The sequence below is a fragment of the Aquarana catesbeiana genome, linkage group LG03 (assembly GCF_042186555.1).
Source record: "Aquarana catesbeiana isolate 2022-GZ linkage group LG03, ASM4218655v1, whole genome shotgun sequence".
Lineage (NCBI taxonomy): Eukaryota > Metazoa > Chordata > Amphibia > Anura > Ranidae > Aquarana > Aquarana catesbeiana.
The window spans coordinates 621,186,713-621,203,326 of record NC_133326.1 but is presented as its reverse complement, the minus strand read 5'-3'; the positions used below and the strand labels follow the sequence as shown (position 1 = coordinate 621,203,326).

The 16,614-nt window shown below is 43.2% G+C and overlaps 1 protein-coding gene across 5 annotated transcripts in view; it reads right to left on the bottom strand.

Moving 5' to 3' along the window:
* FGFR1 (fibroblast growth factor receptor 1) overlaps positions 1-16,614 on the bottom strand; it is a 131,846-nt gene that overhangs the window by 29,026 nt on the left and 86,206 nt on the right. For all 5 annotated transcript variants that reach the window (XM_073622333.1, XM_073622331.1, XM_073622335.1 and 2 more), the window contains one exon: positions 1,971-2,161. In XM_073622333.1, the coding sequence (XP_073478434.1) occupies positions 1,971-2,161 (191 nt within the window). The remainder of the gene's footprint in view (positions 1-1,970; positions 2,162-16,614) is intronic.

The following is a 16,614-nucleotide window of genomic DNA, read 5'->3' as shown; positions in this document are numbered from 1 at the left end:
AACCCAAAAGCAATTATTATAGTGCTGCTTACCAATTCTTAGATGCGATGGCTGCATTAGTTTTCTTTTTAAAGGGTTTCTTTCTTTTATTTTTATCTGTTGATTTGGCCAGTAATCTGTTTTTTCAACAGAACACGCTGCCCTGTAGATGTAGCAGTGACAGTGTTGAGACAAATTATTTACCACTGACGGGGTGCTTACTATGAACAGCTTTTATGTAAAACCTTCATCACAAAAAGATAAAAATGCTGTAACTGCGTAAAGCAGTAGTAAATCGCAGTTGATTGAGAAAAAAAAAAAAAAATCCCTGCAAGGCAATGTCATAATGTGCATTGCATACTAGCACATTATGAGAGACCTACCTTAGAACAAAGCCCTCCAGTGCCACGCTGTCACCGCTGAGAGGGCCAACTTCTTCCCCCGGTGGCCAGGGGTGCCATGATGTCACTCCTGCACATGCACACGGGAGCCGCTGTTTATGGCACGGGCTCTAAAGGTCCGGCACCATTTGCCAGACCTTCAGAGCGCATGCGCCGGTAACGTCACTGGCTGCATGCACTCTGAATATCTCCTAAACTGTGTAAACAAGTTTAGGAGATATTCACAGTACCTACAGGTAAGCCTTACTACAGGCTTGCCTGTCGGAACAAGTGGTAGAACAGAGTTTACCACCACTTTAAATAATGTTAGCTGGAGTTCAAGTTTAGTTTGTTAGTGTCTCTAAATCTGCTAGCACATCCAACACGCCCCCCCCCCCCCCCCATATTAACAATGCTGCTGTCCAAAAGGTGCCCCCTGTGCTCCTTTATCCAGAGTGGGGGAACTCTAATAGAGGAGATGTGCTATTAGCCAGATCACCAGGTGGAAACAGAGGTGGAAAAAAGAAAAAACTAATGCAGCCACCACATTGCATGATTGATAAGCTGTAGTTTACTACATTTTTATTTTCAAATGAACCACTGAACTGTTTAATGCCCCCACAAAAATACAACTACCGCTGTCATTTTAGGGTTACCTTTTGTGTAATATGACAAAACAAAGTCAAAAGGGCTACATAAATCTCAAATATCTTCATCTTTATGCAAGTATAGATACATAGGCTCTTTAAAGTATGTCATTTAATTTAGTTTTGGATAAATGGAACCTTTGTCAGATTTTTCTTACAGTCTGTGCCCTAGCTAAGAAGATTATCCCTCACAGTGGGACACCAGGACATGAAATAAGGGGAACTGGTATCACTGGGAGAGGAAGGCACATAGAAGCAAGAAAAATCTTGCAAGGCTTCCCCTAAAAAAAAAAAAGGGGCGTTCATTTTTTGGTCTGATCTCACACCACTTTCTGTCCCTCCAACCCTAGGAGAGGCAAATTCTCCACTGTGGATACAAACAGCAATAAAAAGAAAACTAAGACGTTCTAATCCTACCTACCCTCAAATCTATATGTTCTGGTTACAGTTGATCTTCAACTTTTGATATGTGCAACAAAGCTGATCCTACATTAGATATGTGCAATAAATCTACTAATATCTATCTCACTGAAAACCATATTTTAAACATTTAAAAGTACATTTATTGTCTTCCCGAACACACTGTAAAGCTCAATACAATTTTAAAGCATTAGCGAATGAATAAAATACTTTCTAACTTGAAGCAGGCTCTAGAAGACAAGCCTGCTGGTTCATTCAATGTGAAGGAGAAGACTGCCCCGTCACATCGCGTCAGTGCGCCAGAGCCTGTTGTCAGGATATGGTCCTAGACGGGTCTATATTTAGCAACCCCCCCCCCAAGTTAATAAATAATACAGACCCTGACTAATTGTATTCGGCAGACTCAAAAGTGCTGCATCTGGTTGGCTGATTTTCCATCGGGCTTTTCACACTAAAAAAGACCGGGAGCAGCTACCTATATTAACCCCATCACTTCCAGAGCCAGATGTTATCATACTCGGGGACATTAAATAAGTGTACCTACTTTCAGAATCTCTACATAAGGGAAGCCATCGGAGGCTATTCTGCTCCCGTTGATTTCAATGTGCCGAAGCCATTGTATGTGAGGCTGTGGATCGCTGTAGACTTTGCAGAAGAACTCAGCATTACTTCCAATAGTAACTGATGTATTTGCTGGCAGTCCAGCTTGAAGGATTGGCCGGTGAGGGGAACGCTCTAAAAAAAAGGGAAAAAAAGAGAGAGTGCAATTCCATTGCTTTTAATCCCAAATGCATTGTGAATGTACTACAGTTTCATCAATAAAACCATTTCTTCCATCTTGGCTATAATCCCTTCTTTTGCTCGATACTCCCCCTCTACACTTAAAAAAAAAAAAAAAAAAAAAAAGTACAGATTGCCAGTGCAAGAGTTACAGTAAGGCCTCATGTACACTGAGGCTGTTAAACAAACCTTCAGAGGCAGTTGGACGTTTTCTTCAACTGCCCCTGAACTCATTCGATGTTATCCTATGTGACCATGTACACAGTTTCGTTTATAGTCATTTTTAGGCAGTTGCGTTTAACAGCCTTTCTTTGAAGGCAAAAAATTGAGTTCAGACGCCAAAGATTTCCACGTTTCAGACGCCAAATGCGGCTAAACGCGGTACCGGCGTTTAGCCGTGTTTTCATTTGTAAGCGTTTGGTGCCCTATTTTTTTTTTTACATTAAAAATCTCAAAAATGATGGCAAATGATGAAAAAAAACATTAAAAAAATATATTTTAAAAACTTCTAATTGCTTGCAATGATTCATAGACCATTTATATACCCTAATGAGCCCATGATCCAATCCAATACACCACTAGCATTGCTGTTATCCACAGTATAATTGGAATTTGACCCATATGTTAGATTTGAACAAGCAACTTGTGGCAGGTGACGTGGAAAGTGGACAATCCACAACTTGTGGCAGGTGACGTGGCAAATGACATTCCGCAACGTGTGGCAGGTGACGTGGCAAATGACAATCCGCAACGTGTGGCAGGTGACGTGGCAAGTGGACAATCCACAACTTGTGGCAGGTGACATGGCAAGTGGACAATCTGCAACTTGTGGCAGGGGGTGTGGCAAGTGGACAATCCACAACTTGTGGCAGGTGACGTGGCAAATGACAAGCTGCAACTTGTGGCAGGTGACGAGGCAAGTGGACAATCCACAACTTGTGGCAGGTGACGTGGCAAGTGACACGCTAAATACAAGTACACTGCTGCTCTCTCAGCTGCTGCTACTCACTCTGGTCTCACAAAATGGCTGAAATAGTTAAATAATACTGTATTTTGAGCTTGGGGAGGGTCTTATGATGTTATCTTAACAAAACAGTTCGACGCAAACGCAGTAAAACGCCGTTAAAACGCCGTTAAAACGCGGCATGCAAACACAGCTAAATGGACGTTTTAAACGCTGGCTTCGATGTGTCAAAACAAATCGCTCAGAGGACTTTGCCTCAGCGTCCCGTGTACATGGAGCCTAACAAAAACCATCACCAGCAATGCTGGTGAAGCCACTGATGGCCCACATTGGGACCAGTCACCAGACCTTTTCTTATTTCTTCCCAGTGCTTGGCCATGTAATGTTCGCAATCAGATAACATGTCCAAGCACAAAGCGCAATGGAAGCCTGTTAGTTTAATATCTTTTTATTAAACATAGAATATACAGAAACAAGAAGAATATAGTAACAAAAGAAGTCATTATTCCAACAGTCAAAGAGACCGAATACAAGGGCTCCTGTATACCCATAGTTTAGCAAACAGAGGAAATACAATCTAGGACCCGCAGCGACAGAAAAAAAAAAATATATATATATATATTTAAACAGGCTGGATTACAGTACCTGGCCCTTGAGCGGATATGGGTCTAGGCGAGCCCCTGGGTCCACATATAACTAAAGAAAAAATGACTTGGTAACAGTTGAACTGAGGAGGAGTTACAAGTTAGAAGTAAGGAGAGGGGGAGAAGGAGAAGAGGGACAAGTGGGGAGAGATTGAGAAGGACAGAGAAGGTGGGAGGTGGGGGTAGGGTGGGAGGCTGGCAGACATGGTAATATTCGTATAAATGGTTCAAATACAGATACTAACAAACTTCTGAAAGTTCAAGGGGGTGGACCCTACACCACAGGTAGCAGTGGAATGTTGGGCTAGATGATGGAACATTTTAGGTTGTTTGGGTATTCTGGGAGATCGAGGAGATGATGTCCTTGTAGCAAGGGGTGGAGAGGAATGAGGTCCAAGGGGCCCAGATTAGAGCGTGACATTTGGTAGTTCCCCTTGCAATATGGGTGAGTTCTTCCATGAGGCTTACCTCAGATACCTTTTGCAGCCAAGTCTTCATGGATGGGATTGTAGATTGGCTCCAAAGAGTGGGAATGAGAGCCTTAGCTGTATTTAGCAGGTGGGGAACAAGCGAGCGTTTATACCTGCCAATAGGCGTTGGGGTGGCGTGGAAGAGTATAGTCCAAGGGTCCTGGGGAAGGTTAACATCAGTAATCTGATGAATCAGATCTATCACCTTAGAACGTATGGACGTATGGACGTATGAGGGGGCAGAACCACCAGATGTGTGCGTGGGTATCATCACCTCGCAGTTCCTCCAGCATAGCGGGGAGTTGGCGGGGAACATTCGATGGAGTTTAGCTGGTGTGTGGTGCCATCTGGTGAGAAGCTTGTAATTGAATTCCGCCATAGTCGAAGCAAGTGAAGAGACATGTGCAAGTTGGAGAACTTTGTCCTTGTTTGTAATAGTGGAGCCAAGGTCGGATTCCCATTTGGTCAAATAGGCAGGGTACGGAGGGCTCTGTAATTCAATAAGAGCCCTATAGAACTGTGAAATACAGTGTAGTGGGGGGTCCACGTGATTGAACAAGGATTCAATTCCATTGAGGTCTTGGATACTTCATAGAGGCTGGGGAAGGGTTAAAATGAAGCGTTGCAGTTGATTGTACCTCCATTTGTTCATGAAGGTGACTGGTTTGGATCCCAAAATCTCAGGTAGTGGCTTAAGTGTGTTTGAACGGAGAATGTGGTGTAATAGGAGAGGGCCCTCTGGTGACCATGATTTGAATCCTGGGTCCAAGGAGCCAGGCATAAAATGTTTATGATGTAGGAATGGCATCAGAGGAGAGTCATATGACCAGGAGAGTTTCTTATGTAGTCTGTCCCAAACATCTAGAGAAGATGTGGTGAGGGGTGAGGTATTTTGAGAGAGGTTTCTAGAGGAACAGGGTATCTAGGGAGTGGTGAAAAGATCCGAACCGCATAAAGAGTGTTCCAACTGTACCCATAATTTAGAGGCAATGGCATATTTACAGTCTGCAATACGTGATAATACTACAGCATGATAATAAGCTTTGAAGTTAGGGACAGCCAACCCCCCCAAGCAGCTAAATAGTACTGCTCTGGAGACCCTGGGGTGACCGTCTCTCCAAAATAAAGCGGACGATCATGGTCGAGAGTGGGAAATCCTATGGGAACCCCTAAGGGGATCATGTGAAAGATGAAAAGAATGCAAGGTAGGATGTTCATCTTAAATTATATTAACTTTGCCTAGCCAGGAATGTGAGAGGGAGGACCATTTCCTGAGGTCTGTTCTAATACTGTTCAAGAGGGGGACACAAATCGTGTTTGAAGAGGGAGTGGAGGTTGGGGGTAAGATATATACCAAGATATTTCATATGTTTGGTTTCCCAGCGGATGGGGAAAAGGGGCTTCAGCTGGTCAGCAACTGGTTGGGGGATGGTTATATTTATTATCTTGGACTTTGATAGGTTAATTTTGAAGTTAGATATGGTTTGGAAATCAGAGAATGCTGACATTAGGTTTGGGAGTGAGATGGTGGTTGTTGGATGAAATATAAAATGTCTTCAGCATAGGCAGCATATTTATGGAGTCTATTTCCTTTTTGAATGCCATGGATATTCCTATTGTGTCTAATTGTGGCCAGAAAAGGTTTGAGGGAGATGGCAAAAAGGAGGGAGGAGAGGGGGCAGCCTTGTCTGGTACCATTGTGTAATGTAAAGGGGTCGCTTAAGGAACCATTTATGCGGATTTGTGCGGATGGGTTAGAATAAAGTGAAGAGATGCGGTGGTACATCTTGGGGCCAAGACCAAAATAGCGGAGGGTTGTCTTGAGGTATTCCCAGTCCACCCTGTCAAATGCTTTTTCAGCATCTGTGGAGAGGAGGAGGGTGGGCTGGGAATATCTATGAACAAAGTGGATTAGAGACAGGGAGTGCAAGGAATTATCCCTGGCCTCCCTATTGGGTATAAAACCCGTTTGGTCAGCTGTAATCCCCTGGGGAAGAAGGGGGAGCAGTCTATTCACTATAACTTTGGCATAAAGTTTAGTGTTTATATTTAAGAGAGAAATGGGCCTGTAGCTCCCGCAAAGGGTAGGGTCCTTGCCAGGTTTAGGGATGACGGTGATATGGGCAGAAAAGGATTCCGGGTGTAGGCCAGAGTTATGGGAGATGGAGTTGGCATATGCTGTGAGGCGGTGGAGCAGAATATCGTTAAATGTTTTATAATATAAGATGGTGAAGCCATTGGGTCCAGGGGCCTTGCCTGCGGGCGAGGATTTTAATGCATTTTGGAATTCGTCAATGGAAAAGTCAGCTTCCATGTTTTTAAGGGCCGATCCTGAGAGTTTGGGAAGATTAGCAGCTTTCAAGTAGGTGAGTATATGTTTACGTTTTTCTAGTTGTGGCAGAGTTCCTAGGCCACCCTCAACATTGAATAATTCAGCGTAAAACTCTCTAAATGCTTTGGTGATTTGGGGGGTAGCGTGTACTAATTCGCTCGAGATTTGATTTTAGGTATGAAAGAGAAGGTCTTTTTAGCCCTAAGGGATCTAGCCAGTTGTTAACCTGGTTTGTTTCCCCACTCGTAAACCTTTTGTGAAATGTAGTGAAATTTCCTTTTAGTGTCAACATCGAGAAGAGCTTGGAGTTCCTCTCTTTTAAGAGTGAGAGCTTCAAGGTGTATAGCTTGTAGCGAGAGTTTGTGTTGTTTATCAAGTTCAGCAATTTGACCTAGGACCTGTGAGCTGTTGAACATGTTCTTTTTTTTCCCATGCACCCAGTTCAATGAGACAACCCCTCATCGAAGTTTTGTGGGCTTCCCACAAGACAGAGGGGAAGGTTTCTGAGGATGCGTTCTCCCTGAAGTACTGGGTCAGGGAGGTGGATAGCATGGAAACCTCTGTTGGGTTGGAAAGGAGGGAGTCATTGAGCTTCCAATTATTGGTGCGGTGTGGCAGAGTAGGCATGGTCAAGCGTACAGAAACAGGTGCATGGTCCGAGATGGATGCAGTACCTATATTGGCAGAGCGTAGGAGAGGGAGGTGGAAGTGATCCAGAAAGATGTTGTCTATTCTGGAGTAGGAGTGGTATGTTTTAGAAAAGTGGGAGTAGACTTTCTTTAGGGTGAAGTAAGCGCCAGAAGTCTATAAGTTGTAAATCTAAGAGCCTTTTTTTGACATGCGCTAGTCGCTTAAATGGGATATTAGAGCAGCCCTGTGAGGTGTCAATCGTGGGGTCCAGAGGCATATTTATGTCCCCCCCCTAAAACAATCAAACCTTCAGCAAATTGTGATAGTTTTGCAAGAAGTTTGGTAAAGAAAGAGGGTTGGTTATGGTTGGGGCAGTAAACATTCGCTAGGGTGCATTTGGTGTTGCCTATATAACCTTTGAGGAAGAGGAAACGACCATGATAGTCTGCTTACATTGCAGTGAGACGAAAAGACGCACTGTTACTGAACCCAATGGCTACTCCTTTGGCTTTGTTGGTGTCAGATAAGCTGTAGTACCATTGTGGGAACTGATTGAGTAGAGTTTAACGGGTGTTGAGCGAGTCAAGTGCATTTCCTGGAGGAAAGCAATAGAAAAGTTTGAATTTTTTCAATTCTCGTAATACCTGATGCCTCTTTGCGGCCACATTAAGGCCCCTTACATTATAAGAGAGAACCGTTAGAGTAGCCATTACATCAGTGGTTAGTGGGCCTTCAGCTTATAAAACCATGTATGCCAGCAAAAAAGGAGGGAGGAGGAAGGTGGGATAAGGAGGGAAAGAACAGGCCAGAAGGGAGAAGAGGAGGAAAAAGAACACATACTGAAAAATTGTCTACAGTCTGTAAAACTAATGGGAATGAGAGGAAATGCATGCAGAAATTTGCAGTGGTCCCAGTGGGGAGGGGGAGAGCGAGCAGCCATCATGGACTCTAGGAAGAGACCAATAAGAACAACATGTGGGCTGCCAACTCTCGCCAACCCCAGCAGGAGGGGGGAAGGGGACATACGCCATGATAAGGGCATGAACAAGGAGCAGTAGGCTCCATTAGCGTACGGCCTCTATAAAGGGTATTGACAACTTTAAACTCTAGCAATGTCAGAACAGAGATATATCAAACCTTACAGAGCGGATCATATAACAATACTGTGCGACCATGCTGTGGGGGGGGGGGGTAAAACAACAAACAAAACAGAACCTGAGATGGTCACAAGTACATGTTGGAAGACTGAGCTCAGGAATGCCCAGGGTGAGGGTTCATCACAAGAATGTAGAGGGGTGATGAACTGAGGTGGGAGCTACTGTCAATGCAAAGAAGTATGGTAGCAAAGGAGATTAAGTATAGGCAGGGGAACATCTCACCCAATTTTCTGAGAGGAGCCCGGAGTAGTACGCTTCTGCTTGGATTGGGTTTTCCGCCATTTGGAGGCCTGAGGGGTCGAGAAGTTAGGTATGGGGTTTTGCCATCCCAGGAGCTCCATTTGCGGCATGTTCAGATCTTGAAGGAAGGTAGGGAGCTCTTCAGGGAACCGCAGCGTGAAGGAGTGGCCATTTTTAGTAGCTATCAGGCATGCGGGGAAGCCCCATCTGTAAGCGACCCCATCTCCTCTCAATTGATCTAAATAGGTTTTAGTGCTCTGCGCCGGTCGAGGGTCTCCTTGGAAATATCAGGGAAGATATTGAGAACAGCCCCATCAAAATCAATGTTAGGAGTACTCCACAGTTTGGTCATGACAGCGTTTTTGTCTTCAAAATAATGAAGGTGACATCCCTGGGCTGGTCGGATGTAACATTGCGTGGCCTTAGGGCACGGTGTACCCGGTCAGATCTCAGCGTATCAGTGACAGGGTTGCCCAAAATGGTGTTAAGAATACCGCGGATCGAGGGTTCTAGGTCATTGTCCCTGGTTGCCTCTGGCAGTCCTCGGATGCGCAAGTTGTTTCTACGATTGCAGTTCTTGAGTTTGTATAATGAGGCCTTGTGTGCAAATGCCAATTGAGTAACAGTCTCTTGTAATTCTTTAATGGCTGCCGCATGGGAATCCTGGCACTACTCTGTCTCCTCTATTCTAACGATGTGACATGTCCGCCCTCACTGCAGAAAGGTCCTTTTAAATGGATTTCTCCATGCTGTGGAACATACCCGCTATTTCTTTATTAAGTTCACTCACCAGTGAAGACATTTCAGAACCTGCGGGGGATCCGGGATCATCCATCAGCTCCGAGCAGCAGGAGACGGCTGGAGAACTTTCACGAGCGGAGGTGGCGTGCGAGGATGGAGGGATAATCGACCTCGAGGCTCTGGCCTGTCCACTCCGTGTGTTAGGGCTGGCTCGTTCCGCAGCGAGGAAACGTTTAATGGATCCGACGGCAGACTGGTGTGAAGCCGAGGACTTCCCGGGTCACTTACCCAGTGTTGAGCGAGAACCCGAGGCTTTAGATGGCATTGCTAGGTGCTGTTAGGCCGATGACTGGACGGAGCTCTTCTCAAACACGTCCGCTCGGCACCATGCCCCCGCAATGGAAGCTTGTTGTGAACTGGCCTGGTCGGAACAGTTATTCATGTTTTTACAGGCTGGTTTACCAATCCATTATCAAATTTGTCTGAAAATATCTAAATACAACTGTGCAACTACAGCATACTGCAATCCGCCATAACATGAAGATCTCTGACCGGTAAAGTGAAGAACATAGATTATCTCATTACAATGGCATCTGAAAGTCAGTGGGATATATTAGGCAGCAAATAAACAAATTGTTCCTAAAGCTGCTAATTTGTAGTCCTGTGAGCCTCCAGGTAATTGACCAAATCTGGTTTCCAAAATAGTGTATCTTTGCAAATGATCAGCATAGAATCACATGGATGTAGCACCAAATAGCATGGATGCGTTTTTTTGTATTTTTTAACTTTTTATTGTTTGAACATTGCACTAACACCATATTGCATAGATGCAGCGCTGAAATGCATGGATGTTTGTTTTGAATTATCTATTAATGTTTGAAAATTGCACAAGCTTTGTGGAATATTTGCAATACACAGGCTGATTGGAGCACTTTTACCTATTTATTCATTCATTGAAGTTTATTGCACATTATTGTATAGTATTAATATATTTTGTATATTTTGTATGTTAAGCACAATATCACTTTATTAATACTTTAGTAGAAATTTCTTACATTTTTTTATTTTGATAAGCGCAGCGTGTGTACTATTTTGTTCCCAAAGCTGATGTGTTAAAAAGCTAAAAAAAAAAATGGGCATTGCAGTTTGTGGTGTTATGTGCCATTTAGCCGTAGACTGGTCAGAGTACCCATACTGACCCGTGTCTACAGCCAAAAGAACCTAAGCTTCAGAACCGGACCATAGAGCAATAGAAGAAGGTGGCCTGGTCCGATGTATTATTTTTTCTTTTACACCCTGTGATCATGGCCAGGTGCATGTGTGTTGGGGAAGAGATGACACCAGGATGCAGTATGGGAAGAAAGCAAGCCAGTGGGGGCAGTGTGATGCTTTGGGAAATACTCGAGAGGTATGTAGGTATGGCGCTGTTCACGTGTTATAAAGTGTACGAGTTCCCAATATACTTTAAATAAACTTGAGTGTATAATACACCCTATATTGGTAAACACTGCTCATATTAAAGTGACTAGTGCTAAAGTGTTGTGAAAAAACAAAAAATAAATTCAAAGTGACAAGTGCTCTTATTCCTATGCGCTTCAGCCTCTCAAATTGATACGTAGTGGCCAAATGCTACAGTCCTTATAAATATGTACATATATATGTAGTCCTTCAATACATGAAAAAATTGTATGAAAAAATTAATTTCCCAAAAAAGTGATAGGTGCACTTCAAAAAGTAACACTGGTATTCTTCAATCTTTTGTACTGGTGCTCTTTATAGTGCCGCTGTAGGAAATGCACTCACCAGAAATCCTCACCCCACACAGGGGTATTGCGCATTCACAGTATGTGCAGCACTCTGAAGATCCATGGTTTGCTTTTTTCCTAATACGATCCTTCATGCCTCCCACATGTAGAAGAAAGCTCCCATAGTGCAATACTGTTTAAAGAAGTTTTATTAAATCAAAACAGTGGAGATATACTCACATTTACACTGTATGTTAAAAGCATGTAGCAAAAAACACAGGAAGCTGGGAAAATCCACGATCCGTGGCTCTGACCGGAAGTTATGCAAAGACGCTCAGAAACTCTGCCCATGAAGGATCGTATTAGGAAAAAAGCAAACCGTGGATCTTCAGAGTGCTGCACAGTGGCAGATACTGCGAGTGCGCAATACCCCTGTGTGTGAGGTGAGGATTTCCGGTGAGTGCATCTCCTACAGGGGCACTATAAAGAGCACCCACACAAAAGATTGAACACCAGTGTCACTTTTTGAAGAGCACCTGTCACTTTTTTGGGAAATTCATTTTTTCATGCAATTTTTTCATATGAGCAGTGTTTACCAATATAGGATGTATTATACACTCAAGTTTATTTAAAGTATATTGGGAACTCATACACTTTATAACACGTGAACAGCTGCACACCTACATCCCTCTCAAGTATATCCTGCACTCCACCTAGGTGGCTGTATCTGTAGGGGCAGCAGTTCCTTAATTATTCAGCCAATTGTGCGGAATCACCAACACACCTTTTTCGTGATGCTTTGGGAAACGTTCTCCTGGGAACCTGCAGTCCTGTCATTCATGTAGATGTTACTTTGACATGTACACATCTAAACATTGTTGCTGATCAAGCAGACACTTTCATGAAAGCAGGGTTCCCTGATGGCAGTTGTCCCTTTCAGAAGGATACTACTACCTGCTACACAGCAAAGAGGGTTCAAGAATGTTTTGAGGAACACAATAGTGAGTTTGAGGTGTTGAATTAGCCTCCAAATTCTCCAGATCTCAATCCATCACACATCTGTAGGATGCGCTGGAAAAACAAGTACGATCCATGGAGGCCACACCTCGCAACTTGCAGGACTTAAAGTGTTACTTGTCCCACAACAGTAAAATCAGTGTGTATATGCAGTAAAGCATGCTTGTTATACTGGCTGTTGAACCAAAAAGGTTAATCCTGCGCATTGTGTAAAAAGATAGTTTGATCCCGTCTTCTCTGATCCTCCCCTTCTTCCACTGTCCCCAATCCATCTCCGTATAGTACAGAGCCTCTGGGGGCACTCTGCACATGCTCAGTTGGGTGTGTATTGCTAGAGAGTTTTTTTTCTGTTTTTTTTTGGGAGGGTGCATATGATCGGCACAGGGCCAATCAGCACTGTCCAGACAGACTGTCAGGGGTCCAGGAGCCTTATAGGACAATCAGGGGAGAATGAAAACTCCTCCTACAAGCTTTAACCAGACACTGATAGAAGTCACAAGACTGCTATATACTGCTGATGACAAAAGGTATTAAGCAGTTTATATTTACTAAAATAATTGCATTTCCATGTTCTGTGTACTATGGGAGACCAGATATAGTGAATGCAGGGTCCTGGGTTTAGCGACATATTAAAAGGAACCTTTACTGACGTCTTGGTGCCAGATACCACAGCCTATACCTTTAACAACGTCAATACCGGGCTATAATCCTATGATGTCCGCAGATGGGATCTCCCATCCTGGGCGGGCATCATATGACGCCCTCGGTTTCTCGCCGCTCCTGCGGGCCCCCGGGGGCCTGCAGCGCGGCAATCGGGGATGAGGTGTGTCCCTGGGACACAACCCATCCCAGATTCGTGTAAAGAGCCAATAAAAAAAATGACTCTTTACCACGTGACCGGCTGTGTCCAATCACAGCCGGTCACATGTACTGTCTACGTGAACGGCGCTTGTGCACGCCCATAGGGCGCGCTCACAGCGGCGATGGGGGTCGAGGCTTGTCACCCTGACCCAGCCCAACCCCGATCGCTGTAAAGAGCCAATGGAATTGGCTCTTTACCACGTGAATGGCTGTGTCCAATCACAGCCGGTGACATAATGTCAGACTGCGGCAACGAGAGGTCACCAGGTTCTCCTCCTCACACACTGATGGCGCGTGAGGAGATTGCGGTAACATCTCGTTACCACTTAGAGTGTACACCAATCACACTGATTGCCCCCCCCAATAAAGAGGACCCGTCACCACCCATCAAAAGTACCTGTCACAGGCCATCTGAGTACCCGAGTACCTGTGACAGCCCGAGTACCTGTCTCAGTCCATCTGAGTACCCGAGTACCTGTCACAGTTCATCTGAGTACCTGTCACAGTCCATCTGAGTACCTGTCACCAGGCCATCAGAGTACCTGAGTACCTGTCACCATGCCATCAGAGTACCCGTCACCATCCCAGAGTAACCAAGTACCTATCTGCAGCTCATGCCTCATAGAATATACGTTGGGGTGTTTGCTTTCCAAAATGGGGTCATTTTGTGGGTAATTCCACTGTCCTGATGCTCAAGGACCTTCAAAAGTGTGATAGGTAGGAATGAAATGAGATGTGTAATTTATGCTCCTAGAATGCCTGAAGGTACTACTTCAATGTTGGGCATCTGTATGTGGACTGGCTGTGTAAAAGTTTTACATGTGGTATCGCCAAACTCAGGAGGAGTAGCAGAATGTGTTTTGGGGTGTTATTTTTGCTAGATACATGCTTTGATTAAAAAATATCTTATAAACTGACTTTGTGTAAAAAAAAAAAAAAAAAAATACGTTTTTAATTTTTCTTCCACGTTTTCCTGAAGGCTTGTGGAAAAAAAATGAACCATTCAAAAGATTCCTTATGCCTCATAGAATAGACGTTGGTGTGTTTGCTTTCCAAAATGGGGTCATTTTGTGGATAATTCCACTGTCCTGGTGCTCCAGGGCCTTCAAAAATGTAATAGGTTGTTAGGAAATTAGAGGTGTAATTTATGCTCCTAGAACCCCTGATGTTGGACCTCTCTGTGTGAGCAGGCCGTGTAAAAGTCTCACACATGTGGTATCGCCATACTCTGGAGTAGCAGAATGTATTTTGGGGTGTAATTGGAAGTATGTATATGCTGTGTGTGAGAAATAACTTATGACAATTTTGTGGAAAAAAAAAAATCTTAATTTTCCCAAGAATTGTGGGAAAAAATTACATCTTCAAAAAACTCACCATGCCTCTTACTAAATACCTTTGACTGTCTACTTTTCAAAAAGGAGTAATTCGGGGGGTATTTTGTACTTTCCTGACATTTCAGGGCCTCAAGAAATGAGATAGGCCGTCAGTGCATCAGGTGTGATCAATTTTCAATGATTTACACCATGGCTTGTAGATTAGCTCAGACTAAATAATATCCACTAATTTATTTATTAGTGTTATTTGGGTTATTTTTACCAAAGAGATGTAGCAGTATACATTTTGGCCCAAATTTATGAACAAAAATGATTTATTTGCAACATTAACATTTTATCATAGAAACTAAAAAAAAAGTTTTTTTTTTAATTTTTGTTCTTTTTTCACTTATGTCACAAAAAATAAAAAACCCAGTGGTGATTAAATACCACCAAAAGAAAGCTCTATTTGTATGAAAAAAAATGATAAGCTGAAAATTGGTCTGGGCAGGAAGGGTGTATAAATGCCCTGTATTGAAGTGGTTAAAGGTCTAATGGCATTAGTGCTGCGATAGATCGGGGCTGTTTTGGCGGCAACCTACTCAGTATTAGCTGGGTTACCATAATGTTATGGCTGATCGGTGTATATCTGCATAAAAACTGGTATTAAATACAATAAAAAATTATTTAAAAAAACAAAAAACAAAAAAAAAAAACAAAACAAACACAGGGAGTTTCATGCAGTGGGTTACTAACTATTGGATAAAACATTTTCGCAGGTAACAATGGAAAGTGCTTATTACTTGCAGAAATCAGTTATTTTCTACATATTTTCAAATCTGTGTTAAAAAGATTGCAGCTTGTGCTTTCCTTTCTCACAATTTAATAAATAGGACCAACTGGGCATAATTTATCAGAGTTTGGGTTAAAGTTGAGCTCTCCATGTTGTCAATAGTAATCAGTGTCATTCTTGCCATGCTCTCCATAATAGCCGACAAGTCTGCATTTTCACAAACTGCTAAATTAGGCTTTGTTTGCGTTTTTTTTTTTTTTTTTACATCCAGGAAGAAAGCAGTCAGAATGAATAAAGGACATGTAGCAGGAGCAGTCTGGAGACTAAGGAAAAAAAAATGCTGACAGACTAAATAAATTCAGCACCTTAAACTAGGCCTCATTGCCCCCTGCACAGGAAATATCTGAAATTTAATAGGATCTGTGAGGTGGAAATGGGGGTGGCAGGGAGTCAGAGCGGCTGAAATATGTAGGATAATTAAAGGCGGATGTTGAATGAAGGAAATATTTGAGTGAAGAATTGGCTACTAACTTGAGGAAATGGAGGGTAATTTCTTGATTTGTCAGATAGAGGGCAGAAAAACAAGGACTTTATTTTTTTCCTCCCTGAGACCAGCCCAGTGCTATCATAACAGGCACAAATGCCTAATTTCTTTCCATTCTGGTCTCAAATAACACAGCTGCTTGTGAAATATTTGTTTTGAATTTTTTTCTGGAGCATATCATATAAGACATCTGTGAGGGGAATTAAAAATGGTTCCCTCGGAGTGATTACACAGCATTCATTCGTGATATAACTGGCTTAGGAATCACCAAAATTACCTCAGCTACATTAAAGGCAATCAGTACAGTTTATGCAATGCTGGCCATTTATTATCCTATGGATTTAGTCCTTGAGGCGTTTGTCAGTCAGATGGAACAGAATGCAGACATTTTTGCACATACAGTCACCTAGTTAAGAGTAACTCCACTTAACTGCTTTCTTGAGCGGGCACCAGCTGTGCGAATACAAACCTAGATTTAACCCCTTCACAACTGCAACCTGACCAGTTGTATTTTTAAACGGTTAGCTATACAAACTGAAAATTCTGTGAGCTTCCATGGACATGTATGCACACAAAAAGCACTTTTAGCTATATGACTAATTATGCCAGGGGTGGGCAATTGTGGCCCTCCAGCTGCTGCAGAACTACAAGTCCCATCTTGCCTCTGGGAGTAACTGCCAGTCTTCCCATCATGCTTCTGCCTCTGGGGGTCATGATTGCAACTGTCAGTCTTGCAATGCCTCATGTAGTTCCACAACAGAGGGCCGCAGTTGCCCACCCCTGAATTATGCCATGGTGTGTGTGTGTGTGCTTAAGTACACATTCTTGGAATTTAGATATTATATGGCTATGCTTTAAAGTGACCATGTTCCTGACTAAAGGAAAGGTTTTAAAAAAGGGGTACATAAACAGTTTTAATACATCTCCCACTGCCAGCATTGGTGTCCTGCTGCCCTT